The following is a 26,051-nucleotide window of genomic DNA, read 5'->3' as shown; positions in this document are numbered from 1 at the left end:
ACGAATAAAATTGAATTTGCTTATCTTTTCTTTCATCTCATTTCATTTCACATATGATTAAAAATCCTTGAAACATTTTTGAAGTCGTAAATTGAAAATCCAAACTTTTAAAATAAGGTTCCATTTTTGGCACGGTTCCGGTTTTGGCAACTGAAAAAAATAAAATTGTTACCAAAAACGGAATCCTACTGTATTTGTATTCGTATTTAAATAATTGAAGTCTAACTGACACTGAGTCGTAGTGAACTAAACTAGAAAGAAATGAAATAAAGTGGCAACAAACGGTTACGAACCTGTGTAGAACTACCCTCTAAGAACGGTTGGTTTCAAAATCGTCCAATGAAGGACGTTCGTTGGACCAATTTGGACATCGTCCAAATAACCGTTCAACGAACGTCCATCGTTGGACCCGTGTTGAACGATTTTGAAACAATTTTTTGGACTTCTCAGTGGGTATAATGAAGTCGAAGATGTCGCTATAATCGTTGAAGCGACGGGTCGTTTCTGATGTCTGTTGGCAGTGTAGTTAGTGTTGCGCATATTAGTCTGCAGTAGTGTTCGAGATCGGGAACATCATATTCAGCCAGAAAAAGCTTAGACACGAAAGTAGTTTGCGACGCGTGTCTACGATCTTCTAAACTATGTAGTCCTAATAATCGACAACTGTTTTCGTATGGTAGCAGGTTCAGCGGATCATTCCAAAGCAATTGACGTAACACATAAGAGTCCCATATGGATTTTTGTTTAAAATGAGTTATCAGTTGGATTGTATTCTGAATCACCTGTAGCTCCCAATGCACAAATAAGACTACCAGGTTTGTTAAGAAAAACATCCAAACATGGTTGTCCCATCCATAAGGTTCAATGATAATATAAATTTTGAACTGCGTATATCTCGGCTTGCTGTTTTTAAATATAGAATACTTATGCTAATGGGCAGTATAATAATAGTTTGAATTTTCATGTTATTAAATAAAAATGTCTTAAAAATTTTTTCTCGCTTTCATGATATAGCAATTTAATAAGGCGAATGATCACAAAGAAATTACAATTTATATATTTATTGATCTTTTATGAATACCAGAAGTTTTCGCCCATCTTCTCTCCATTCAGTTTTACTTGCGGGTAAAAAGGCGAGCCCCCAAATAGGATCCGGGCGAAAGAATCGTAGCAACCTTTGGCAAGAAAGGAAGTGAAAATTTTCCGCAGCTGTTATTTGCTCACGTTATTGAGTGTAAACTGTAAAGCAGATAAAAAATGTTTCAACAAGAGAATCAAACAGTACAAAGTTCAACGCCTGGAATTGGGCAAGTTCTGACTCCGTTGTTGGTGTCGGTGAATCCAGAAGTACACGGTAACGAAAAACTACCTAAAATTGAGTTCCTTTGACTCAAACTCGTGGTATCGTGGGGGAACTTAAAATTAGGTAAACCGTGTTGAAGGTAGTTTCCATTTAACCACGGCAAAAATTACAACTCATTGATAGGTTTTTTATACTCAAATTTAAGTTGAATTTACCTAATTTTGAGTTCAACCCAAACAACTCAAAAGTACCTTCCTCCACGGAAGACCTCGACTGAGTCGAATCTCTCTTTTTGTTTTTGACAACACTAATAAGTGCGAAAGCGACGCACAACTCAAAAGTAAGTTAAAAGAACTTATTCTGCAGGTTGTTTTATTTAACCGTGTACAGCAAAATACATATATTACAACCCCAGAAGACAACTCTGAGCACTCGTACATGCACAATTCACGATATTAGCTTGCATTTATCAACTGAAGCAACACAGGCAATGAAGCACATTCCGGATTGATATGTCATTCGACCGCATACACCATGTTAGGATGAACATGATTTTGGAAACCGAAACTCATCAATGCTGCGGTTTGAAAAAGAAACGAATGCTTCTCTAATCTAACCGGGAGATCTTCTACGATTGTGAATTTGACGAATTTTTCAGGATTGAAGTAATTCATATAAGGTTAATCGGACGACCATCGGGTGAGACCTTTCCTTTTATTCTTGTTAAAGTTGTCCTAATTCATTAGAATTTTTTTAACTTATATTTATATTTATATTGTATGTTAGCTTGTTTCGGAAAGCCGAACGCCACACAAACCTTTATAGGTTGTAATTGTAAATGGAAAAACTAGCGTGTGAATCTAGCATCTTCAGTTTCATTTTATTTGTTTCACGGTTGTATGATTTCTGAAGTTTTTTTCATACGTTGCTCCTCTAGTAGTTATACGGGAATTGATGTCATGTTTGTAATCTACAAAGCATACTGGGCTTACACAATTCCACGTAGTGTAGGTTTCTTCAAATTCATCTCTACTGTCAACAACTAGATTTATTTTATGCGGTGGCGCGAAGGCGGAGCATTGAGTGGGATTGTTGCACATTGTCAGCAGCGATTTATGATGGCTGATGATTCATTTGGCTCTAGAAGTTTTGAAAGTATCGTAGTAAACATTCTGTTTATCATTCGTCATATTTCTACGAAATAATCGTGCTACCGAAATTTCTAATGAAAATATCGATGTCCGACGCAAATTTTGGTGCTATCCTGTTTAATTTTTGGCCTTCAAAACGGTCTTTGTTAATTAATAAAAGTGAAAATTTGTAAAGTTTGTAAAGAAGCTGGGATATAAAAAATCGAAAAAGGAAAAATACTTTTGTTACAGGCGAGTATTGTTACATGTCTTCTTTCTTGTGTTACACGTGAGGCCAGTACTCAAAACTCAGAAAAATGCGTTGAAAAATTCATGAGCTTTTCTTAGGAGATCGTTATTTGTCTTAAAACCGCTTCATACAAACGTGCTCCGGAACGACCATGTCGCAATCAAATCTTCAGATTCGCCCATAAGGACAGGATCAATCTACTGAGAAAATCCCCAGAATGTTGACACTCGTAGTGCAATAGTTCAGTATCAACCAATTTCCAGAATACCATTGCAGGGAAAATAATGGGGTTATGTAAAAAATAAAACACTTATCACACACCGTGTGACACAGGTGCATGCACATGCTGATTTCATTTTTGGATTCAGTCGCTCTAGGTTCGCTCTGAACTGTCGTTTTCATATGGCTTTAATTAATATTAGAGCGAGTCTCGGGCGACTCGGATCCAGGGATGAAATCAGCATTAGACCGAAGTCAGCATTAGTTTTGAGGAGAGCGAGTAAATGCGCTATAACCTAGGCTCAATGAGTCAGGGCAAGGTTTAAATACCTTTGTCCCATCGCAAAGGACCAAAGGAGTGACATTAACTTTAGCAAGGTCACTCCAAAAGTTTTATTCTAACCCCCTATAAACTAAAACGGTCGGTACGGTTGTCCTCGTTTCTTCCTCATTCAAGTTTCAAAACGATTCGTTGGTTGAATTGTTCATTAAATGAATAATTCAATTGCCGTATAATATTGAAACATCTTCAAACCCAACTCTGCACAGTAGGCCTGGCCGTTTTAATATTTGCGATATATTATAATATGCTTCAAATATTAATGTTGACAAGAAAGACACTACAGAAAAACTGAAGTGTTTTCCAGGATGCTTTTCAATACTGGCTGTGTATGGGTTAGACTAGAATAGAATAGAATAGAGCCCCCAAATAGGATCCGGGCCCCGGGACAATTGTCCCGGCTGACACTCTCTCTTATTGGGCTTTCACAGACCGCGAAGCAAGCAGTATCTGGTGAGTAATTAAAGAAAAAACGAGGATTTTGCAGCGCTTCCAAAAATCCTAAAACTCAAATATAGACACATCAGCCTATGCCGAAATTTTTTTGAATTCGATCGTTTAAGTACCATATTCTTTCTACCTTCACCCTTAACTAGTACCTTTGTTGCTAGAGATTTGCTTACAATCTTGACACTTATCCAAGTCCTTACAACGGTCCTAGTAGATATGAACAACCAACGAAGCATTAGTAAAAACAAAGTCAGTAGGGCAACCACAATCAATCGAACCGATCTCGCCACCTTAGTCAGTTGGTGTTTCCCTCCCAAAACATGCACACACGCACACCTTCTGTTCAGCTTCCGTGTAGCCTGAAAAAACTCCCAGCAGGAACATTCCTTCGAGTAACTGAACCTCGCGACAGCAACATCATCTTCACGGACAATCTCACGGAAAATAAACGACGACGACGACGACGACGAAGATCATCTGCAATCTCGCAGCCCGCCCCGTCAAAGATTAGAATTGAAGAAGGCTGAGAGAAACAGAAGAAGACTAAAAACGAAATCATCCAGCAGTTAGGCAGGGGGGGGGGGGTGGTCGGTCAGAGGAAAAGAACAAGAAGTGACAGCTTTCGAAGAACTTGGCTTCTTGAGTTGTGTGTCGGTCGGTCTCTATCCTTCGCCCCGGAGCCGGCCGTAATTGTCTCTTATGTCGCGATTTAATTGATTATCCGATCGTTACGATATGATGGGTTGGGGCAGTGTGTACGGTGCGACGGTGGCAGTGAAGAAGTGAAGGTAGAATGACACACGGTCGGATCTGAGAATTTGTTCGCGCGGAGGAGGCTTGCCGGATCAGTTTGGAAGTCACGCCATAATGGGGGATTAAAAGATTGTGTTGTTGTCTTTGTTCGGTGTTTTTTTGCTTTTCTCCGGTGTTCATCGCTTGATGGCTCGTTTTTTTCACAACTTAGAATCTCTTTCGTGAAGCATGTTTCGATGAAGTCTTCAGGCTTTATAGAAATTCAGTGGCGTAGCTGGAAATTTGGCTCAAACCACCTGTCAGTCTAGGTTCACTGGAACTTTGCAAACACTTGATCCCCCTATTTTTTCCGAATATTTTCTGTCGTCGACTGGTCTCCTGCCACCGGAATTCCGAAGCAAGTCTAGATCAAAGCTCACAGCGCCGGGCCGGACGTTGTGTGCTCTCTCTGTTGGTCTATGGGTGCGGGGGTACATGTTTCGCGTCTATATTATTGATAAAACTTTCCATCAAAGCATCGCACCACCAACCAAGCGCGACCCCCAGACGGCGGAAGAAAACTGAAGCCTCAATAGAAAAATTATTATTTCAAATGAAATTAATATTGAAATCATGTTTCTATTTGTCGGTATTGCTTGTGGGGGCGGGAGACCTCCATGCGATGGAGTACGGCAGGGGTTGTTTGTTTTTCAACTTTGTTGTTTTCAACGTATTTGTTGAGGAGTTGGTGGAATTCAATTTCGCAAGGTTTTCTTCCTTCCGGAATGAAAGCAATTTCCATTAGAAGTTTACAAATTGATGACCGTTGAACGAGTGTGCAGATGACACGGGAAGAATTGGATGGCCAGTCGGAGAGAGAGAGAAAGGAAGAACAAAACGGCAGTAACCTCGTAATTGCTATAAACTAAAGCTGAGTAGAAATTTAGTGCATTCGTTGCTGCCAGCAACTGCCTCCGGCGTGGGATCTACGTCTCAAAAGGACACAGCCTGAACGAACAAGCTTTTATCATTAAATTTATACATCGACTTAATTAAACTAAACATAGAGGCTGATCGTTATCATCAATAAAACGATAAATGCTAGACCCTCCGGGTTCCTTCCGAGATATTGGCAGGGGTCTCTGTCTCGACCTGAGTCTGACGCGGTTCAACACGAACGTGATTTCATAGGACTAACCCGTTGAGTGCTGGCTGATGCTTCGGAAGGTTTACTCGTGGAAACAATAACATCAATAGCTTCGACCAAGAAGCGTCATAAAAGGGGAACTTCACTTCTTATTGGTTTAAGTAGACAAATTTAAATGTTTCAATCTCAAAATTCGCCAAAGAACATTTAAGGACAAATTTATTATAAGTTAGTCCGATGATTCGGTCCGCTCGGCACGTTTTTCGAGGAGTAGATCATTATTTTTCTGTTATCCTGGGACTAATTACGCAACACACATTTTCTCGGGCGGTTACTGCCTTTCTGGTTAATGAAATTTAATAAAATGAATTGATTTGTTTCAACCGATGAGAACTTTCCAGTGTTTACAAGTTCCTATCTCATACCCAGGGCTGCAGAGAGAATTATTATTCCATAATTGTATATTTTTCTAACACAGAAACTGTTAAGCTCGAAATATGTTGGAAAAAATATTTATCTGTTATTATGAATTTTATGGAGAACTACAGAAGAATTCACTGTGCTGTTAATTCGAATAACTTTTTTTTTATATCAAAAGGTGTTATGGTCAATTTCTTCTCGTTTATTTCCCGTCGATCTCTGTCCGCACTGTGTGCCTATCATCGAAACTAGAGAGGTGACTTTACAACCAGATATCGATTCATCGACACATGGACTGGGAACAGCGACGCTAGTTCCCTTGCGAAGAAAGACGTGACACAGAGTTTTACCTCAGAATATCTCAACGACCTCGGCTGCGGTTCCAACAGCATAAGTCACATAAGTGACTTTACGCTTGTCCGGGCATGCCGCAGACTCAGGTGATTCGCATTTTAAATGGCAAAATATCCTGACTCCTGCGGTAGAAGACAAAGGGTTAAGTCACCCGAAAACTCTAAGCTTGCTCATATGACCCCATTCCACGCTTTTTTTAAACTTTCTTCCTTCAACTCCTGGAAAAATATTTCAAATCTTCCAGTTCCTTGCTAATTAACCCTAGAACGTTGCACTGGGGTACAAATGTACCCCACGCCTTCTTTGGAGCCGTGTGAAAGCGAGAATTCGGCACTTATCGACCTGGGACCCTAACCATAATTCAATTTAGAGTTCCTAGTAAGAGTAGGAAAAGGTGGTATAGCCAGTTTGTTTATAGCCTTCGTGAAAGCAGACGTCAAAGTTGGCGTGGGGTACATTTGTACCCCAGTGTACGGTTGCCGTTAGTGTTTCGTCAGGTTTCGTGCTGTCAGTGGAAATGTGATTCGTGACATTACCAGTTTAAATACTGGTTGTTTTACTACGTAAGTAACAATTAGTATCATATAATCGTTTTTAATCATTTATTTAATTAATTTAATTTAATTTTGAAGCGGAACAAAAAATCTTTATCATTTTTGCTGATTTTTATTGCTTATTTTTATAGTTTCTCAAAGCAATGTCTCGTTAGTATAATTTTCGCACAATAACTGCTGTAACAGTAACGTTGCGTGTTACCAATGTATTACTGGTCAGAAATATTTTTTCTTTTCAATTTCCACCCCAATTCGTGGTATTTTACAAAACCCGATTTTTAAACTTTCACTCTTGCATGTTTTCAAAAATATCGAAATTCTATTTTATACCGTTTCAAGACCATCCTTTCAACTTTTAGAATTATTTGATTTTTTTCAAATCGGTTAAAAATTCGCAATGTTATTGTAATTTTTGTGAAAATAGTCAAAACCGCGATTTTTTCACTTTTTATTTAAATCAAACCAATTTATGTATCATTGATTCAATAAATTCCTTACTTTCACTTACACGGCTGTTTTCGCCATTAAAAAACGAAGAAAATGACGTACTATATATTTCTTTTGTTTGCATTTTTACCTGCGAAAATTGCATTTTTACCTGCGAAAATTGCGATCAAACACGTGGGGTACATTTATACCCCAGTGCAACGTTCTAGGGTGGAAAACGCAAGTACAACGTTCTAGGGTTAAATGTCATCGCAACATAAAAAAGACCTCAGCTGGAATTGAAACCAGACCCACTGGACTGGATGACAATACAACTGCCTGAGCGGCGGTGGAACATAACAAGAACGCCACAAAATGACATTTAAAATAATGGAAAAAGATTAACCTTTTGCGATGCGAATTTTTTTTAATTGTTAATACTGTCATTTTTAGCTTTATATAGGTTTTTGAGGTCACTGATTCTGATTCTGGCAAATGTAAAATTCAAAATGGATCCAATATTACGACCGTGCTTGGCTAAATTTCATATTTTTTATATCGGCCTAAAACGTCTAACAAGGGGGTTTTCGGGGTCGCTGTGTCTGATTCTGACATCATCATCGTAATCAGCGACCCCAAAAACTCGTAAATCAAGTTTTATGCTCAATGACCCAAAATTCACAAATTTTGTAGAAAATGGCTGCCATTGTGTAGCCGCCATTTTGAACTTTCAAATTCTGTTATCAGAATCGTAATCAGCGATCTCAAAAACCACATAATCTATTTTTATGCTAGTTGAGAAGTTATCCTTGTCTGTCTGATTTGCGAAAAATTCTGCGAAAAATATATTATTTAGTTCAATCTTTGTGATACTTGTAAAATAGTTTATATCTCTAGGACTTTTAGTTCAGACACAGCCGACTTTATTGTAAAAAAGTGAGATTTTCGAGTTTTAATTGTATATAACTAATAAGTAATTAACAAATTCACAAAATTTTTTGTGCTAGTTGATCTCCTTACATCCCTAAGAGTTGATTAAAAGAAAAAAAATTGTATTTATATGTCAACGCTAACTAGAAATCAATTAAAAACTTAGGAGAAGTAGGTGGGACGTATACGTCCAACTGCGTCGCAAAGGGTTAATAATATTCAAATAGTCAAAAACCTACCAATATCAGAAATAGAAAATAAAGTCCAAAACAGAGAAAGAACAGAAAAAGGAAAAACATAAAACAATGGAAAAATTAAAAATAAATTGAAAATATGTAAATAATCTGAAGAAATAGGAAAATAAAACAGATTGAATAATTGATACAATCAAATTAAACGAAGAAAATGAAACAGGAGATTAGAAACACTGAAGAAATAGAAAAAAATTGCAAAATGGGTAAAATAATGAAAAATGAGTAAACAACAAAACGAAAAATAAAACATCATGAACATGGAAAACAGTAGAAATGGCTAAAGATAGAAAATATGAATACAATAAAAAATATAAAAAAAGACTAGTACAAACAAATATAGAAATGGACGAAAAGGATCAACTGAGTTTGACGTGAAATTAACAATTAAACAAAATGTTTGAAATATACAAACTAGTAGCAAATTAACGAAAAGCATGAAAACAAGAAAATGGGAAAAAGTTAAAAAAAATTTCAAAATAGAAGAAATGATTAAATATAAAAATGGAACAAAAAGATAAAGATAAAATTACTATGAAAGATAAAAAATGGATAAGTTTTTTTTAAACTAATAGAAATAAAATAAATGGGGACAATTGGACGAAATAGATTGAAGAAAAAATTGAAAAGAAGCAATTGTGAAATCATATAAAACATGCAAAATCGAAATGGTTTAAATGGGTAAAAATTAAGAAATGGAAAACAAGATTATCATCATAAAGAGTAAACTTAAAAAGTAAATGGGTTACAAAAAAATACCAATATACACATATAAAGTAAAATTGGAATAATATTAAAATAAACGCAAAAAGATCAAAATAAAATGAAACAAACGAAAATAGCAAACATGGAATTCAAAATTGTTTAAATGGGTACAAAGGGAAAATACTACAGGTAATGGAATATGCCAATAAACAAAAAATAGGAGAATATTGAAAAGTTGGGAACAGAAAATTTCACAACATTAAAAAATTATAACGAAAGAAACAGAAAAAAATTTTTTTTGAGGCAAATAAGAGAAACCTAAAATGAAAAATATGGAAAAAAAGGCGGATGGAGAAATATTAAAATAGGTTTTTTGGAAGACAAAGAAATAAAAGTTTAGTTAAATAATTATTTAAATTTAATAAAATCAATTAAACAAGCAAATGCAAAAGGAACGAATAAAAGATGGATAAAATAAAAAAACGGAAAAAAATGTGAAAAGATGAAACTGGTTGATAAAAAGGGAACAAATACATAGAATGGGACAAATTTTAAAAAAGAAGCAAAAGTGTTAAAATTATAAAAAGGAAAATTTGGAGCAAAATATGCAAAAAGTAAAAAATAACGAAGAAAGTAGAAAAAATAGAAAACCTGGATGAAATGGAAAAATAAACAAAAAAAGCAAATATTGCTAGGATAGAGGGTAATGTTTTCCGGACGTGACCGATTCATGATCGCGCGAACGGGGACGTTTGTAGGTTCGCGTTTAAGACAGCGTTTGAAACTTCATAAGTGCTAAAACGTTCACCTTATTACCGGGGTGTTACTAAATTTGTGCGATCGCGGGCGTATGTGTGCGTTGCTAATCGCGAAGGACTTAAGCGTTCGTATGTTAACGTGTTTGTCACGTGTGGTAGCGTGCATGTGACTTCGCGTGTACAAAACTGGATTTTGTAACCGTGTAGCCATTCCTATACACGCGTGCGTTCTTCATTGTGATAAATAGTTTTCGGTGTACAATTCACATTCTGACAGGGTGTAAATCCCCGGTCATATCGCCATGTAACGTGGTGTCCAGTGTATACGAGAGCTTTCTTTTTTAATTCGATCAATTGAAGGCATGGACCTAGTTTGCTGATATCAAGGATAGAAACATCTGGAAGTGACCGATTCATGATCGTGCGAGTGCGGGAGTTTTTAGGTTCACGCTTGAGACCGTGTTTGAAAATTTATAGAAGCTGAGACATTCACTTTATCACCGGGATGTTATCATGTTTACGAGATCGCGGGTGTAGGTAACGTGTTTGTCATGTGTATGTGACTTCGCGTGTATAATTTCTGATTTTACAATGATGTAGCGTGTATTCGTCAATGATCGCGCGCGGACCGTTAATCTGATGCACAATTTTTAGTGTATGGTACAGATGGTAGAAGAAAGTCCGTTTCCCCATATCACTAGAGTTCCAGGTCATGTCACCATGGAACGTGTTGTTTAGTGAGTATGAGCGTCACGTTTTTATTGGTTCAACTGAAGGCATTAGTCCAGACCGCTAGGGCCGAGGAAAGTCTTCCGGACGTGACCGTTTCATGATCGCGCGAGTGGTGGGTTAATTTTTGAGACCGCATTTGGAAATTTAAAGGTGCTGCGTTTACTTAACTACCGGGGTGTTGTCATGTTGGCGAAATCGCGGGCGTAAGTATGAGTGGATTATTGCAATTGCATGGTCGCGTTTGTGACTAGGTTTGTGTTATCGCGAAGACCACGAGCGTTTGTACCGGTATGAGTAATAGATAGCGTATAGTAGGTATATACTAATAAAAGGTATCATAACATGCCGAATAAAGCAAAAAAGATACAAAGAGTTTGGTTAGAAGTGTATGGAAAAGCAAACTAATAGATGTACAAAAGAAACTGACTAATGAAGTGGATTAGAAAAACACATGTAACATGCGATCAAACTCATCTAAACGCAGCAAATGTTGTATATCTACCATTAACGACAATTGCCTTGTGTTAGACTTTCATCATGCTGTGCTGGCGGAGAATGGATGATTCACGTGCGTCGGTAAATTCATTATACCGTAATTTATCCAGTTCCACCTTTCCGAATTAATAGAACCAAATGCGCAAATTGAGCACAGTATTATACGCTAGTTCCGCATTCATTCCCTGACCCAAATGTCACAAATACTCAGACGAACACATACACAAATAGTACATAATAATTGTACACTAGTACGAAAAACTACGATTATTACAAAACGACAGCTAATAGGTTTCTACTTATGTATTTATTAAATTAATTTAATTATCAAATTAATTTAATTAGTCTATACACGATGACGAAATCGACCGATAAATGGACACACAATGACTCCCACTGCGAGCCCCGTCCACGAATACTGCCATCAAATTGTGGAACAATGTTTGCAAACACGGCACACATCAAAAGTCAATCCACGTCGAACCGCCAGTTGGCCACGTCACCTCGCTCAGACTAGTGGTTGAGCGTTGGTATGCGCATAGTGCAGAGTATGAAAGAACATAGAACATAAAAAAGCGCATAAGCCCTCTCGGTCTCCTCAATGCACCACTATCGAGGCGTAATGCGATAACCATCTGTAGGATATAAGTTCAATACTAAACGTTTCCCACACCGAAGTACAAAAACAGTAATGAAACAAAGATAACTCCTTAATTTTGAATTTAAATAACAGTGCAGATAAAACGGGAAGCTTGCGCAACGACCGGGAATTGTAGGATATAAGTTTTGTTCGGAAAGATTCCTACACCTTAGATCGAAAAAAAATAATAAAACTCTTTATTTAATGCTATTTGAATGCAGTGTAAATAAAATGCAATGTTTGTACAACGACCGGAAACAAAGAAAAAAAAAACAAATGAAAAAAGAGAGACAGAAAAGCACGAACAGATGAGAGCTTCGTTAGCCTGCATCTACCCACACTACTTTTACAGTAAACGGCAAGTTACGGCGGATAGCCTAGAACAGCGTTTCAATAGTATACCGATCGCCAGAATCTAGTTAAACCTGGCTGTACGCTATTTCGTTTACTGGATATAGACTGCGAGAGCAACGAAGAGTGAATGAGAGCAATTCTGGTAAAGAGAAAGTGAGAGAGTTCCCCTCGCCATTTGGGCTGACGCAATCGCGACCGTGTTTGCACAGGCATTCAGTATTCGATCTTATGGTATGGTCTTGCGGTGCGAATAAAAAAAACAAAATGGAGTCCAAAAAATACGACACCATCTTAAAACGATTGTCTGTTAGAGGTTCTGTAGCACTGATGCACGTAATATGCTTGATGATGTTTGCAATACCGTCAAACACCTCAACCTTGGGGAGGGATGATAGAAAATGGAGGAAATTAATTATACCAATATTGAAACTCTAATTGAATTTTCGAATAAATTGTTATTGAATTTTGTTTTATTTCGATTATAGAGGTTTTAACCTCAAGGTCATTCGCCTCTTCGGGTTAGAAAAATCTCTTATGAACAATTACTAAACCTATGTGCGGGGTCGGGACTCGAACCCAGGTGCGCTGCGTACAAAGCTATCGATTTACCAACTACGCTACGCCCATTCCCAGTTATTTAAAGAATCATTGACAGAATCATCTCTTCTGTTCAAAGTCCGGGCCCCCTACACAACTCCGGGCCCGGGGGAAATACACATCCCTAGACCGGCGTCGATTGAGTGCATTCGCCTTCTGCAGAACTAGCTAAATTACATGGTGGCCCTTACACTCTACCGTTGGCAGAACCTAATACCTGTAGAAGCTGGCAGTTATGAGACAGGAAGTTCTTGTACTTATGGTTAAAATCCATTTTTGTCTAACAAAAGTTGATTTTGTTTTTTTTTTTTCTTAGAATGACTATCAAATGACTTTTGGAACCAACCTTGGTCATCATTTCATTGGCGAATTGAATCAGTTACTATTCCTGCTATATTCGTTCGACGTCAGGTTATTTCCATGTATACATTACATTACTACGACTATTACCTTTCATTTGAGCACTTACAGTTATAAGTATTTTCCGTAGCACTGAAATTATTGCTTTAGTCAGATTCGGTTATTGACTTATTTGACGTCTAGGACACCAACACAGTTGCAATGTGTATAGACAACATACATATAACGATATGTTTTCAATTCGCCATCTGATTTAACCTCATTTGGCAAAAATTCCACCCGATTTAACCTCAATCTCGCACTAACCCAACTGTACATGGATTAGTCAATGCTGGAGCAGTGCTACCAGAAATACTCAGTAAGCGGTGAAGAAATATGAACTGATACCCTGTCAAAAAAATGCGGACGAACATGGTCAGGCGATTTAAAAAGTTTGACGTTTGACTCAACTCGCCTGTGCTAAGTGCCCCTAGGAACAAATGCAATTTGCGGATGCGAATTAAAGGCAATTTCAACACTTGGACAAATTTTCTGGCGGCTGAAAAGGACTTGGTTGTATTTGCGTTTTTCAAACATGGCGGTTCATGTTTGGCTAAAGCATACAATTGTTTTTTTTTTAACAATTCGCGTATTCTCGCTTGTATTTTGTTTGTCTAGTGCACTTCATTTAGCCAACGAATGTGGGAAATTGTGGAATCGTGTGTAAATATAGTGGAACAAGATATCTGACCTAAACTCTTAATAAAAGTCACATTGTGGTAAGTTTTGGTGTGCACTGCCAATTTAACCATTGATTCTTTCTATAATTTGGTGGTGATTACCTAGTGTAGTGATAAGTTTATGTGAGTAGATAATGAATCCGAAAATAAGTAATAGTTGTTATATTCATATTAGGCAATTGGCGATTCTACGTTGAAACCGCTCGCAGATAGCGCTGGAAGGAAAGTGTTGCTGATTTTATTCTGTTCTGTCATAGTGCATATATTTTCTGTAAACATTGGTAAAAAATGACTTTTAAACACCAAATTACCGATCAATTTTTTGATAATTGTTTATGAAAATGGAGAAAAATCATCATTTTATCAGATGATGAGTAAACATCTTGCGAAAAGAGTGTAAAACATAGTGGTTTCTAATATTATTCGCAGAGCTATATGCGCGCTGTTTCGAAATGTAATTTGTTGAGCACCGTAGCCGCCGCAACAGCATTTCCCGTTCGTCCTAAGTTAAGCTAAACCTTCATGAGATGGTGTAAATTCACGAAACTCTCCAGATCACGCGAGGAAAGAGTATATCCGGCTAATAGGAAAGTGTCAGCTTTGTATCATGCACAGCCGATCCTTCTCTCCGATAGTCTTCACTGAATCTCCTACGTAGTTCAAAATATAAAGGAGTTTGACATTGGTGCTGATTGGGTCTCGGTTTCGAGTTGGAACTTTATTTATGGAACGATTTTTTATAACCACAATAATACCCCGATTATATTTCGAAGAAATGTATGAGTCAAATAGTTGCAAATGGCTGTACTTTCAGAATAATTGCAAATAAAATTAAATTACTTACTCGTTTCATTCATATTTTGGCACTGGTTAGCTTTTTCCGAGAAGATAATGAAGATTTTGTTGTAAGCTACGACTTACTTACGGGTGAAAAAAGCAAATTATATCAGTTTGCCAGTTCATGAGCTGAATCATAGGTGTCGCATGACTAATTTTGGTTTTGCTGCAAATCGCCAATTAAAGGCGATTAAATGGCGCATTCCCTGGGCGATTTGGGGGCGATTAAAGGGCGGGTAGAGCGGCTAAAAAATAACGGCGGCAAATCGTCCAAATGTTCCATTTGAAATAGCCCCATAATTGCCAGCAATTTGCTGGCAAATTGAAGGGCAATTAGCGCATCCGAGTTGGCAAATAGCCCCCCGCTTAATCTTCATTGGCCTGCAATGGAGAACTGATGACACCTATCAATTTAGACTGTCTTCCATGCATTCGGACTATTGTAAATATTCTAGGCGAATTTTATTGAGCAACGGAAGACAAAAATTAAGCAATTTCTAGCACTGCGAGGGAAGCACCTACACTGAAAAAAAATCCAAACGTTAATTCTATTTGCTTCAAACCGCTTAAAATTCATATGAAGAAGAAATGCTATTGTTATCACGCGCACACATACCTTCTATATGTCAACTGTATAAACTATGTATGCACACACATAAGTTATATGTGCATATTATTATAGAATGAGGCTTTATGTGCCTAATAGTTATGAAATGTGAATGTAAGATTAATATTTCTTGTAAATACACACATTAGGTTTATGTGCCAGCAAATAGTGTCTATATGCCTCCGTTAATTGCAAAAATCTATGTGTAAAATCAATAGGCATAACGTTTACTTTTTTTTGAGTGTATATTAACCAAAACAAGTTTTTCATATTTCTTCACTCTCACAATCTTATGAAAAAATATTTTTGATGTCCTATATGGTTTAGAAAAAAAGTTGAATATGAAAGGGTTAATATGATTTGAAAGAAGTTGCTGAAGTTCGTTATTGTTTCAGCGTAACATCGGGACCTACTGCTGCAAAACAGTTTTGACAGTATTTAACACGCCAATTGTAAAGCACATTCAGCGCGTTGCTGCATTCTTCAGTAGTATCAGAACATGTGGTCAATCACTTTTCCATTGTCCAGATAACCCCTACCTATTATCAAAATATTTTCTGATGGATTACTTTGCCAAGCACCGCAACCCGTTTGCAGGGGCCAACGCTAGTCCCTAGATACGTTGATGACAGCGTACAGAAGTGTTGCCGTATGCAGAGCAAAAACACGAAAGAGTTGCGTAATTACATACCGCTAACGTTTCTTCCTTCCCTCCACACGGAACAATGCGACACGCAGCACATACATGAACTCCCGTGCACCGAAGGCACTTACCGATCCGGAACCAAGTGATGAAGATAGTGAGCAAAAATAATTTCAGTCCTAGCCCCGACTGGATTGAACTTCATGTAGGTGAGTTCTTTTTTGTTCTCACTCTACACACGCGTCGCCTCTGATGTTCTGTAGATTATTAATTACGCGCATCCGTTGGCGCTCTGGTACGAAACGTTAAAGACCAACTAAAGTCAAACACAGAACACCTGAGACTAGAGGTACTACACCTCATAAAGGGGAACAATTATATTTACGCGTAACTTCGCGCTCTAGTGCAAGAAAAAGTCACTCGCTGATAAGTACTAACTTCAGATGTGCGAGGTGTTATCACTCCTGGGGATCGTCCACTGGATACCGACGGGAAGGAAGAAGGGGGCCGGGGAACGACATGCGGGTTTCCTATCTTGTTTTAAAATTACATTTCTGTAGCTGGAAGAGTCTATGTGTACGACCAGAAGGTTCCGTTTAGAGTAAAGCAAAACAACTCCCAGAGTCGCGCAAGAATCCATCATCGCGACCTCGTCACTTTGTGTTCGCTGGACAGTTTCACTCCGCTTTTTGTTCCGTTGCTCTCAGATGCTCACCGTTTTTTTTTGTTGCTCTGTCCAGCACGGTTTATCGCAAGGAAGTTGAGGAAGGTACATGCAATGTTTAATGAGGGAAAAAAAGCAGTCGAACAAAACGGTCATTTAGCTCGGCGAGGTACCAACCTACCTACCTACCTACCTACATATATTATTTGCGAAAGAAAAGCATACTACCAGGAAAGCGCCCTTTCGTCGGATCGGGTGCTTTGATGTTAGCCGCCAGCTGCGCGATGATCGCTCGGGTGAAAAGATTTTCCGATACGGATTGGTGGCTTGGTGACAGCTAGGTATTTGAAGGAGAAGTGTTTCCCTATGTTGTAGTTTTACTTTTGCTCAAGCTTGAGTGGAGAGGCGGCCGTCGCCGCCGGCGGCTATATGTACACAGAAATAGTCGAACGAATGTAGTAGGCATAGTAATGGAATCGATTTTCCAATGAAATGTTGATCAAACAACAAAATCAACGCGAATGACCTCTACGTTAAAGCCCCAATAAACAAAAAAACTTGTTTGGCAAAAATTGATTTTAACTATAAGTACAAAACCTCCTGTCTCATAACTGACAGCTTCTACAGGTAATAAGTAGAGCACTCTAGTTAGAGTGTCGCCAAGACGCGTTTGACGTATACAAACGAGCAGAAATCTGACGTATTTCTATTGTGAATACGTCAAATTTCATGTTCGTTTGGATACGTCATGGCCTCTTGGCCACACTCTATCAGAAATCAGAATATATTGGCTCAAATGGCACGTTCCCCGTACATAGTCGGGGATTTGTGCCTTGCCGTGTGTTTTCATCATTTTCTGAGCGGAAAGAAAGGACAAGGAGGTGTGGAGAAGTAGAATTGGAAGGGTGGGAAAAATAACAGCACAAAACAAAAATAAACAACAGGTAAGTTAAACTCACAAGTAGTTCAACTTGCCTGCGAATAAGCCTAAAGCTCTTTACCACATTGGATAAGAAACTTTAGTATGTCTCTGAGTTTCAGTCGACCAAACATGGTTTCGTTTATATAAGGACGGCTGAAGACTAGAAATCGCAATTGCGCTACCGCTGGACAGTTGCATATCAGATGATATGAGGTTCCGTAGTCGGATTCACAAAGATCACATGAAAAAGACTCAGCGCGCTGAATAGTTGCCATGTGATAATTGAGTTTGCAGTGGCCGGTTAAAGCCCTGGTCAGCATGCCGCAGTGGAGCTTCGAAAAATGTAAGAGATTTTTCGAAACCACTGGGCATGGTTGTTCTAGAAATGCCTTTGTTTGGCGGCACGTTTGTAGATTTCTCCAATAATTGCGGTGCTCGGACGAAGCCCAGGACCATATTTTTTCCCTTATCCAACTTGTCGAAATTGGCAGCGCGGGCTCAGGACCAACGAAGTCAATCGCTGAACCTGCCCTGGCCAATTCGTCAGCCCATTCATTTCCAGTAATACCGCAATGTCCGGGCACCCAGACAAGGTAGATAGTGTTGACAATGCTTAGTTCTTCGATTTGGGTTCGGCACGCGATCACTAGCTTGGACCGGGATTTGTCTGAGCTAAGGGCCTTGATTGCAACCTGACTATCGGAGCAGAAGTTTATAACTCTGCCGGACCCCGCACATAATCGCAAAGATTTCTGCTTGGAATACAGTACAGTATCTACCTAGTGAGTGAGATTGTTCCAATCTCATTTCACGACAGTAGACACCAGCACGTCCCTCCACCAGAGAACCGTCAGTGTAACAGACTACTTGCGTTTGTTGTTGTCTTTCCATAAAGCCAGGCAACCACTCCTCTCGAGAGGGAATCTTCACATGGAATGTCCTGTAAGGAAAACTACAAGTGAGTGTAATATCGCTGGGAGCAAGAATATCTTCACTCCATGTAACCATTTGTGACCACAATCGTGTATGACTGGTAGCAAGATCAACATGATTACTGTTCCAAAGCCCAGTAACCTGCAGTCTGTATGCACATGTACTTCTTGTTTTAAGTGTATGTGTAATGGTTTGATATTTAGAAGTGCCTCAAGAGCAGCAGTCGGAGTCGTGGTGAAAGCACCAGTCAACGCCATGAGCGCCATTCTTTGCAGATGGTTTAGCTTTGACTGGACTGTCACCACCTCTCCCCTCTGCCACCACACAAGGCATCCGTATGACAGTATTGGACGTACAATTGTCGTGTAAATCCAATAGATGTATTTAGGTTTGAGACCCCAGGTCTTTCCAAAAGTTCGTCTGCACTGCCCGAAGGCCATGCACGCTTTCTTGACTCTGAACTCAATGTGAGCAGACCAATTCAGTTTGGAATCCAATATGACTCCAACGTATTTGACTTGATCTGCACACAGTAGCTCAGAATCAAATAACTGCAAGGGACGAACCCCGGTTGTTATTCGCTTCTTCGTGAAAAGAACCATTGAAGTTTTGCTTGGGTTAACTGATAGTTTAACTTGTCGACACCACTGTTCGACAGCTCTTAATGCCTGTTGCATTAAGTCAAAGACTGTTCCGATGCAAAATCCAGTAATTAGTATTTGGTAATCGTCAGCAAACCCGTAGGTTGGAAATCCAAGCTCATTGAGTTTCTTCGCGGTTTGGGAAGTTCTGTACCTTGTATGTATGTAGTCTAGCTCTTTTCTTTGCATTCTGGACGTAACTGTGAGACATGCCGATCTTTTAAGCTAAATCACGGCTTGAGACGTTGGGATTTGCTTTAATCATCCGCTTCACCTTTCCCTCCGCCTTTTTTGTCCTCTGTTCCCGGTTGTCTTCCAGCTCCTTTGCCGTGGTCCAACGTCAACCGCTCCTGGAACCGCTTCAACACTCTGGAGACGTTTGAATGGTGAATGTTCAACATTTTTCCCAACTGCCGGTGCAACAGGTTAGGAAATTCCAGGTGTTTGAAAAGAATTTGTTCTCTCGACGACTCGCGTTGGTTCACCTCCATTTTCTTTGAATCGCAAAACACGACTTCGAGTTTGACAGCATGTAAACAATACATATCAATGAGAAAGTGTGCAAAATTTGGTTGATTTTTACCTAATGGTAAAAAAGTTATGCCCTGTTGAATGTGTCGCAATAATTTCGTGTTCGCCCTTTAATCAGCATTCTGTGCGGTGTTTAGAGAGCCACCAAGCTGTCGTTCTTCACGTCGATCGTTTCCACGGCACAGTAGCGATTACCCGTTCTCTTTTGTCCCAGTACTTGTATCCACTGTCCAAAAGCCTTTCCGGAATCCGAACTGCTTCTGCGATAGCCCATTCTCACGCAACGATAGTCTTCAGTTTAGCAACACGTTGGACTCTTGATCTTGGCCAACATGGCATGGTAAATATTGCCGCAGGGCAGTGGTTAGTGTTTGCTTCTTTGCACAGCTTCTTGTAGAAGGATGATATGCTCAGCACTATCTCACGGTTAAAAGCGGCCCTGGCCGCCCGGAATACCACCTTACACTATTCTCTGACTGCCTCAGATCTTGCTCTCAGAGCGCGTCTTCTGGTTTTAGCAGGCAGCACGAAGGGTATTGAACTCTTCGTTCCACCTATCCGCTGAACGCAAGCAGTTCATCGAATCCATTTCCAGCGTCATTGTGACGTCAGACGCCCTATCTAGTGTTTCCGACAGCTTATCGGCATTCGGAATGCTATCTGCACGAAGTGTTTCGATAAAAGATCATTGTTGAGGACCTTTATTTTTCACTTCCGCTCGCCAGCCCTTACTCTCCGCGTTACAGTACAGTTCCGCTGACCAATGGTGCTCGCTTTGTGTGTACAGCTCACTAACTCGCTAATTCATGTTATCCATCAGCGTCGTACTGCAGAATGTTACGCCGATGTTGAATTCCCGACCGCCTCTACAGAAGGTGCCAGCGGAACCTTCGTTGCACAGCGATAAATCCAGCTTTACCAGGGCTTGTAACAAGCTATACCCTGTTGCGCTAGTCAGTCGGCTTCTCCATTCCACTTCATTTCAAGCATTAAAGTCTCCTCCTATAACAACCGGCGATCGTCTGACTAACGAGTCGGTTAGTCTGTCCAGCATACGATTGTCCTGCTCGGGTGTCCACCCTGGGGAAGCATAAAAGCTACATACGAATACACAATTGATCTTGGTGATCACCAGGTCTTCGTGTGTGCTATCCACACCCTCTTGGACAGGACGGTTGTCAACTCTAGAAACTCTAGGAACAGCCTCCAATGACACTGACACACTGACCACAAAACTTCGATTCGGCTTGTTTTCAACAGTTTTCTAGCTACGATCGTCGAGAGCTGTATTGACACCATCTCAATACCGTCGTACGCCTCCTTCAAACGGATTACCAGTGGTGCATCTCCCAGAGCACATTGTTCCTTTAGTGCACTTCTCAGCTCGTCTTATCTTATGATCTCGTTCAGGTTCCTGCACTCGATCACTGTCTTGTGGGATAGAGGCCTTGTGGTTGCACGACGATGGAAGCCTGGCTTGCAATGAGTTGACTGTGAGGGACTCACCTACGTACCTAACTACTAATAACTCTCTTTACCTTGCCATTTTCCCCCACAGTACTTAATCAAAATATTATAAATATTGTGGGCCTCGTTGTGCTTTCATCGCACCTCTTTCTTTTACTCAGAAGTTTTTCGCAGTAAACCATGAGCCTCGCTTGATCCATGAAAAGGCTCGACCTTTGAGTCATCTTTCATCCCACTTTGCTCTTGCTTTTCGTCATTCTCTCCATCTATTACGCCACTTCAATCCTGCACGTACTTAAGCCGTTTAGCCCCGAACTCCACTCGAGGAGCCATTCAACTCTCGTCGCAGTGAGACATTTTGCTTTTCATTCCATGAGCCATTTAGCTCCCAGTTTTGTCGTGATCAACTCTGATAATACCCGGTGGTGAACTCATCTTACTCCAACTGAGATTTCTTCGACGGTGAGCGTTTTCTCGGTACCGAATAGTTCCCTGCTTTACCACAATTTACTCGGATAGTCCTCGGCGGTGCATCTAACCTACCCCGACTGTTAACTCCTCGGTGATGCTCGCTTTTGTGAGGCATTTGGCACCCTACTTCGTCGCCATCCGCTTGATGCAGTATCCGGCGGTGAACCTAACCTAGTTAACGTGCCAACCATTGAGTGCTGAGGTTTGTCCGACGACATACATACTAAAAGTTTTAATCCAGTTCTTGAATGCTAGGCGATTTGTACTATTTGTGAGATCTGCTGTTTGGTTTGGTGCTGTTAGTTTTGTCCTCTCCAATTCTACCTTTTTCTTTCCTTCGGATCAAAAAAAAATTATTAAAAAAATACGGCAAAGCGCTAATCCGTGACTACAAACGGGGAACGTGCCATTTGAGGTAATACTTTCCCATTCCTGATAAGTTATTTGAAGTTTTTTATAAACCCATAGCGGGAAGTTGATTGATGTAAGCATTGTTGTATAGCAGTTATTTGCGAAAACATTACCCTCAAATTGGGTAAACAAATTTAGAGTGTTTTGATCTGAATCTATCAAAACGATAAGGGCAAAACAAGAAGATGATAAAAGTCAAAAATACGAGATTCACAGGTCTCATTCGAATCATGACTTCAAAGTGAAAAGTAGTTTTTTTTAATATAAAGTACTATCCAATACCCATATCGCGTTGCTGCGACTTTCAACGATATAGAAGGAAAACACAATTTGTTCCGAAGCGCCATCTGGCGGGCAGATAATCCCCAACCAATTTCACAGAAACACGCTCCATAACAAATGCCTACTATGTATAAATTTTTACGGCAATCAGTTAAGCCGTTTGGAAGTCCATAAATTACACACATTCAAACATTGGCATTTATATATAAAGTGTTCAAAGAAACTCCAAAGTTACGGGTGATACTTATCTGAAGTTTAAAGGTGACTTATCTGGTTTTTCGAAGACTCCCTGCGGCTGCGTTACTCCAGTGTACGCTGGAAAGGTTCTGGTTGGTTGGTCCCCTGTTGGAAGTTTTGGATGGCTTTCGGACTGTCCAAAGTTCGTTCATTTCAACCATCATACAAAGTGGTAGTTTTGTGAGGGCTACGAGTCGCTACACGTGGCTTCGAGTCATTAAAACAAGTATTCGATCACTCATTAAAACGAGCGAAGTCTCCCTTCATCACAAGTTGGCAAATCCGTTCTTCTCACAACCAATGGAAGCTGCGACTCCTTTTCTCTATAAATTTCTAAATCAATCGCTGAAAAATGTGCCTTGAATGAAGTTTTCGATGCATCTCTTAGGTAGGCTTTGGTAATTCAATTGCAGTAACCTGAAAAATAGTGAATACCTAATCAGATCACGGTGCCTTCTAGTTAAAACGCAATTTCTTATTGCATCCCAATATTGTCCATGCAGCAAAGTTGGTATCGCTCTTTGGCACAGTAGCGCTATGCTCGCCACTAGATGGTATCGCTTTAATCAAAACGTGGAGGTGGCGTACTTCAAAAGTGATTGAAGAATTCCCACAATGATGAAGGTTGCATCGATTAAATTTTATTCAGAAAATTATTTTTATATCCTGCTTTGTCTTGTTGACAATAGTTGTCTATGCCAGCTTGACAGCAACATTCCATTAACAATGCTGGGCATTCGTTTATTAAACGGTCTACGCATTTGTCTAAGCTTAGGATAAATTTCCCTTATCAAGCGGCTGGCATACAGGCTTATTCTCATTGCATTAGTGTAGCTTAGAACAAATTTCCAATACCCTACGGGTCGCCAGCATCTAGTTTAATCCAACTATCCGCTCTTTCGTTTACTCGGATAAGACTTCCTATTAATTCACCAAACAAATTCTACTAATTTTTGAGTAAAATCGTCTTTATTGCGATGAGTAGCAAAGAATAAACGACTATTGTCCAAATAAGGCTTGAGGACATATTACAAACAGAATGATATAGGCCGCCATTATGGCACGTAAAAAGCTTGATTCCCATCTATAATTACTATGCTTATAGTTCTACATCTGTTGATTCAGCTACCCATAATCAGTTGCACATTATTTTACACTGATTACTTCATTTGGTGCTGCACGATTCTTCTCGTTTAATGTGTCTTTGATATCTATAGCACATGTGCGCAGCATTTGTTGCTACTTACAAAAGTCCCACCACCATAATAGGGGCATGCATCGCGTTTAATGACATCTCCGCTGGCTATGGCGGAGATCTGATCGTGAACAGTCACGACTCCGCTCGAGCGACTCATTCCAACCACCATCAAGCTGTGTCGATGGATCAAATCAGTGACATTAGTTTTCAATGTTCTATGAATTATTGTCGATTGTGTAAGTTAAGCTGTTCGAAATGAGAATGAGAGTAATTTTCGACAGATAAATCATGCTCAAGCGTCTAAATACTGTCCTCAGTTCCGTGAATACCCAATAGAATTACCTTTGCCAAGCACTCCTCACGACACTGTTTTGCCGACGCGCTTTCCGCTTCGGCAACCGTCGGCGTTGGTGGTGAACCGTTAGCTGTCACTTTTTTTGCCACTGCTTTCGAAACGGTATTCCTCTCCATCTCCGGCGGTATCGCTGCATGGCCTATTGCGATCAATGAGGCGGCTGTCAGTAAACAAACAATCAACCACCAGACTGACAGCCTCAACTCTACTGGCGCCATATTGGCCGGCGGTGGCGGTGGATAACAGCGAATCTAGCTGACTGACGGGATGGTGGAAGTGCGTTCCTTCTGTTGGATTAGTGCGATATCGATCTTAATCGCTGGGGAGCCGTGGTCTTCGATGTAGGTAAAACACACCAAACAAAAAACACGCGAAACTTGAAACCGTGGAAAATAATAATACTCTCCTTCTGCTCACATCACACACACAGAAATATTTCAAACTTCTTAATTATATAATTGCATCATTTTTCATGCTCCTTCTTCTTAAACTGCTCTTCTGCAGTGCGCTTCCTTCCAGACCGTCGCTCGATTCCCTTCCAGATCACTTTATTTATCTTTTTTATCTTTCTTATATTTTTTACTTATGCACTCGCTTCTGCTCTACCGCGCGACCGAGAGAGAGCGGGCCCGAGCCCCGAAACCACCGACACAGGTCTCGATAATTTATTAATTCATGAGCCGTTTCGCGTGTGGTAGAAAGAAGGCCTGCGCCTGAGAGGAGGTGGGGAAGTTTGAACTTCCAAATCGCGAACCGACGGCGGACTGCTGGCTGCAGCAAGACGATCTTCACCACTTATTGCGTTCTCTGTTGACTGGGATGAGATTCGCTGGTCGATGTTAAACGTTCTTGTCGTCGAGTGGGGTGTACTGTAGTCGAAAACACAAATGCAATGTTTACAATATGCTGTCAAATCATGCGAGTGTTGTTTCGTTGCCTTCCTCGAACTGAAATCGAATGCCGATGGCAATCAGCCAATGACATCAACTCCGAACTATCTTTACTAAAGGCCGTACGCACTTCAAGTTATCAATAGTTAGCAGTCACTATAAAACAACGCAGAAATTACAGACAATACAAAAACAAACGCCACAAACCGTGAATCCACCCTGATTCTCGCGTCCGATTGAGAAAACCTTTCGGTGCAAACTGAGAATTTTGTTCCTTTTTCGCAGGTTCTGCAACTCTACCAAACGTGAAGGAGGCTCCCCACAGCAACAACAACAACAACAACCAGCATAGCGTAGCAGAACCGAGCCCAGCCTGCTGGTTGGCTGGCAGCATCAACATCATCATCAGCATAATGCCACGGCAAGAGTGAGGTACACCATAGCCGCTGCTGCAGTGGCGAACGATGACGGTACGGTGCTGTGTGCTCGATCCGGCTCGCTGCTGCTGCTGGGCTGGTCGTTCGTCGGTATGGTTGGGTGTCCTCTGGCCCGGGGAAGTGCGCGAGTGCGAGCGGTCAATGCGGACTCAGAGAGCGGGAGAGTGGCGTAGAATAATGATTGCTCTCTTCGGAGAAATGGAGAGAACGATTCAGCGGAACGTGGAGAAAGAGACAGAGAGGAATTGAACCACGCGAGATCACGACTACAACCGGCAGCATCGGTCTGCAGGAAAAGCAGGGAAATTGCAAAAAAAGGAAGTAAACAGAGAGGGTAATTTTGATGGTGGACGACTCTCCGAGAATGGGATTTTAGTTATGTGCGTGTGGTTGTATCCGGAGCGCGAGTTGGCATTTGAATGTATGCAGATTGTACTAATACTATCAAAAACCAAGTTGCTTCAGTATTGAAGCGCGGTGGTTGGTTTTAGCTGTTCGACTGCTCGAATAATGGATTTTTATAGCAAGCTAAATGATGTACGCTTGATGGTGTTATTTTGGCTTCGTTTCAATTAGACTTGGCTCTGTCACGATTGTATCGTTTGAGAAGTAATTGTAGCTTACATATATACTTATAAAAATCGTAATATTTAGAGATA

The 26,051-nt window shown here is 40.1% G+C and overlaps 1 protein-coding gene across 1 annotated transcript in view; it reads right to left on the bottom strand.

Moving 5' to 3' along the window:
- LOC131681652 (transmembrane protein fend-like) overlaps window positions 1-25,555 on the bottom strand; it is a 209,279-nt gene extending 183,724 nt beyond the window's left edge. Inside the window, exon 1 of the mRNA XM_058962579.1 lies at window positions 24,053-25,555. Within this exon, the coding sequence (XP_058818562.1) occupies window positions 24,053-24,283 (231 nt within the window). The 5' untranslated portion in view covers window positions 24,284-25,555. The remainder of the gene's footprint in view (window positions 1-24,052) is intronic.
- Between the last annotated feature and the right edge of the window lie 496 nt (window positions 25,556-26,051).

This window comes from Topomyia yanbarensis, chromosome 1 (genome assembly GCF_030247195.1).
Source record: "Topomyia yanbarensis strain Yona2022 chromosome 1, ASM3024719v1, whole genome shotgun sequence".
In the NCBI taxonomy this organism is placed as follows: Eukaryota; Metazoa; Arthropoda; class Insecta; order Diptera; family Culicidae; genus Topomyia; species Topomyia yanbarensis.
The sequence above is the reverse complement of the archived record's forward strand: the minus strand, read 5'-3'. Positions and strand labels throughout refer to the sequence as shown.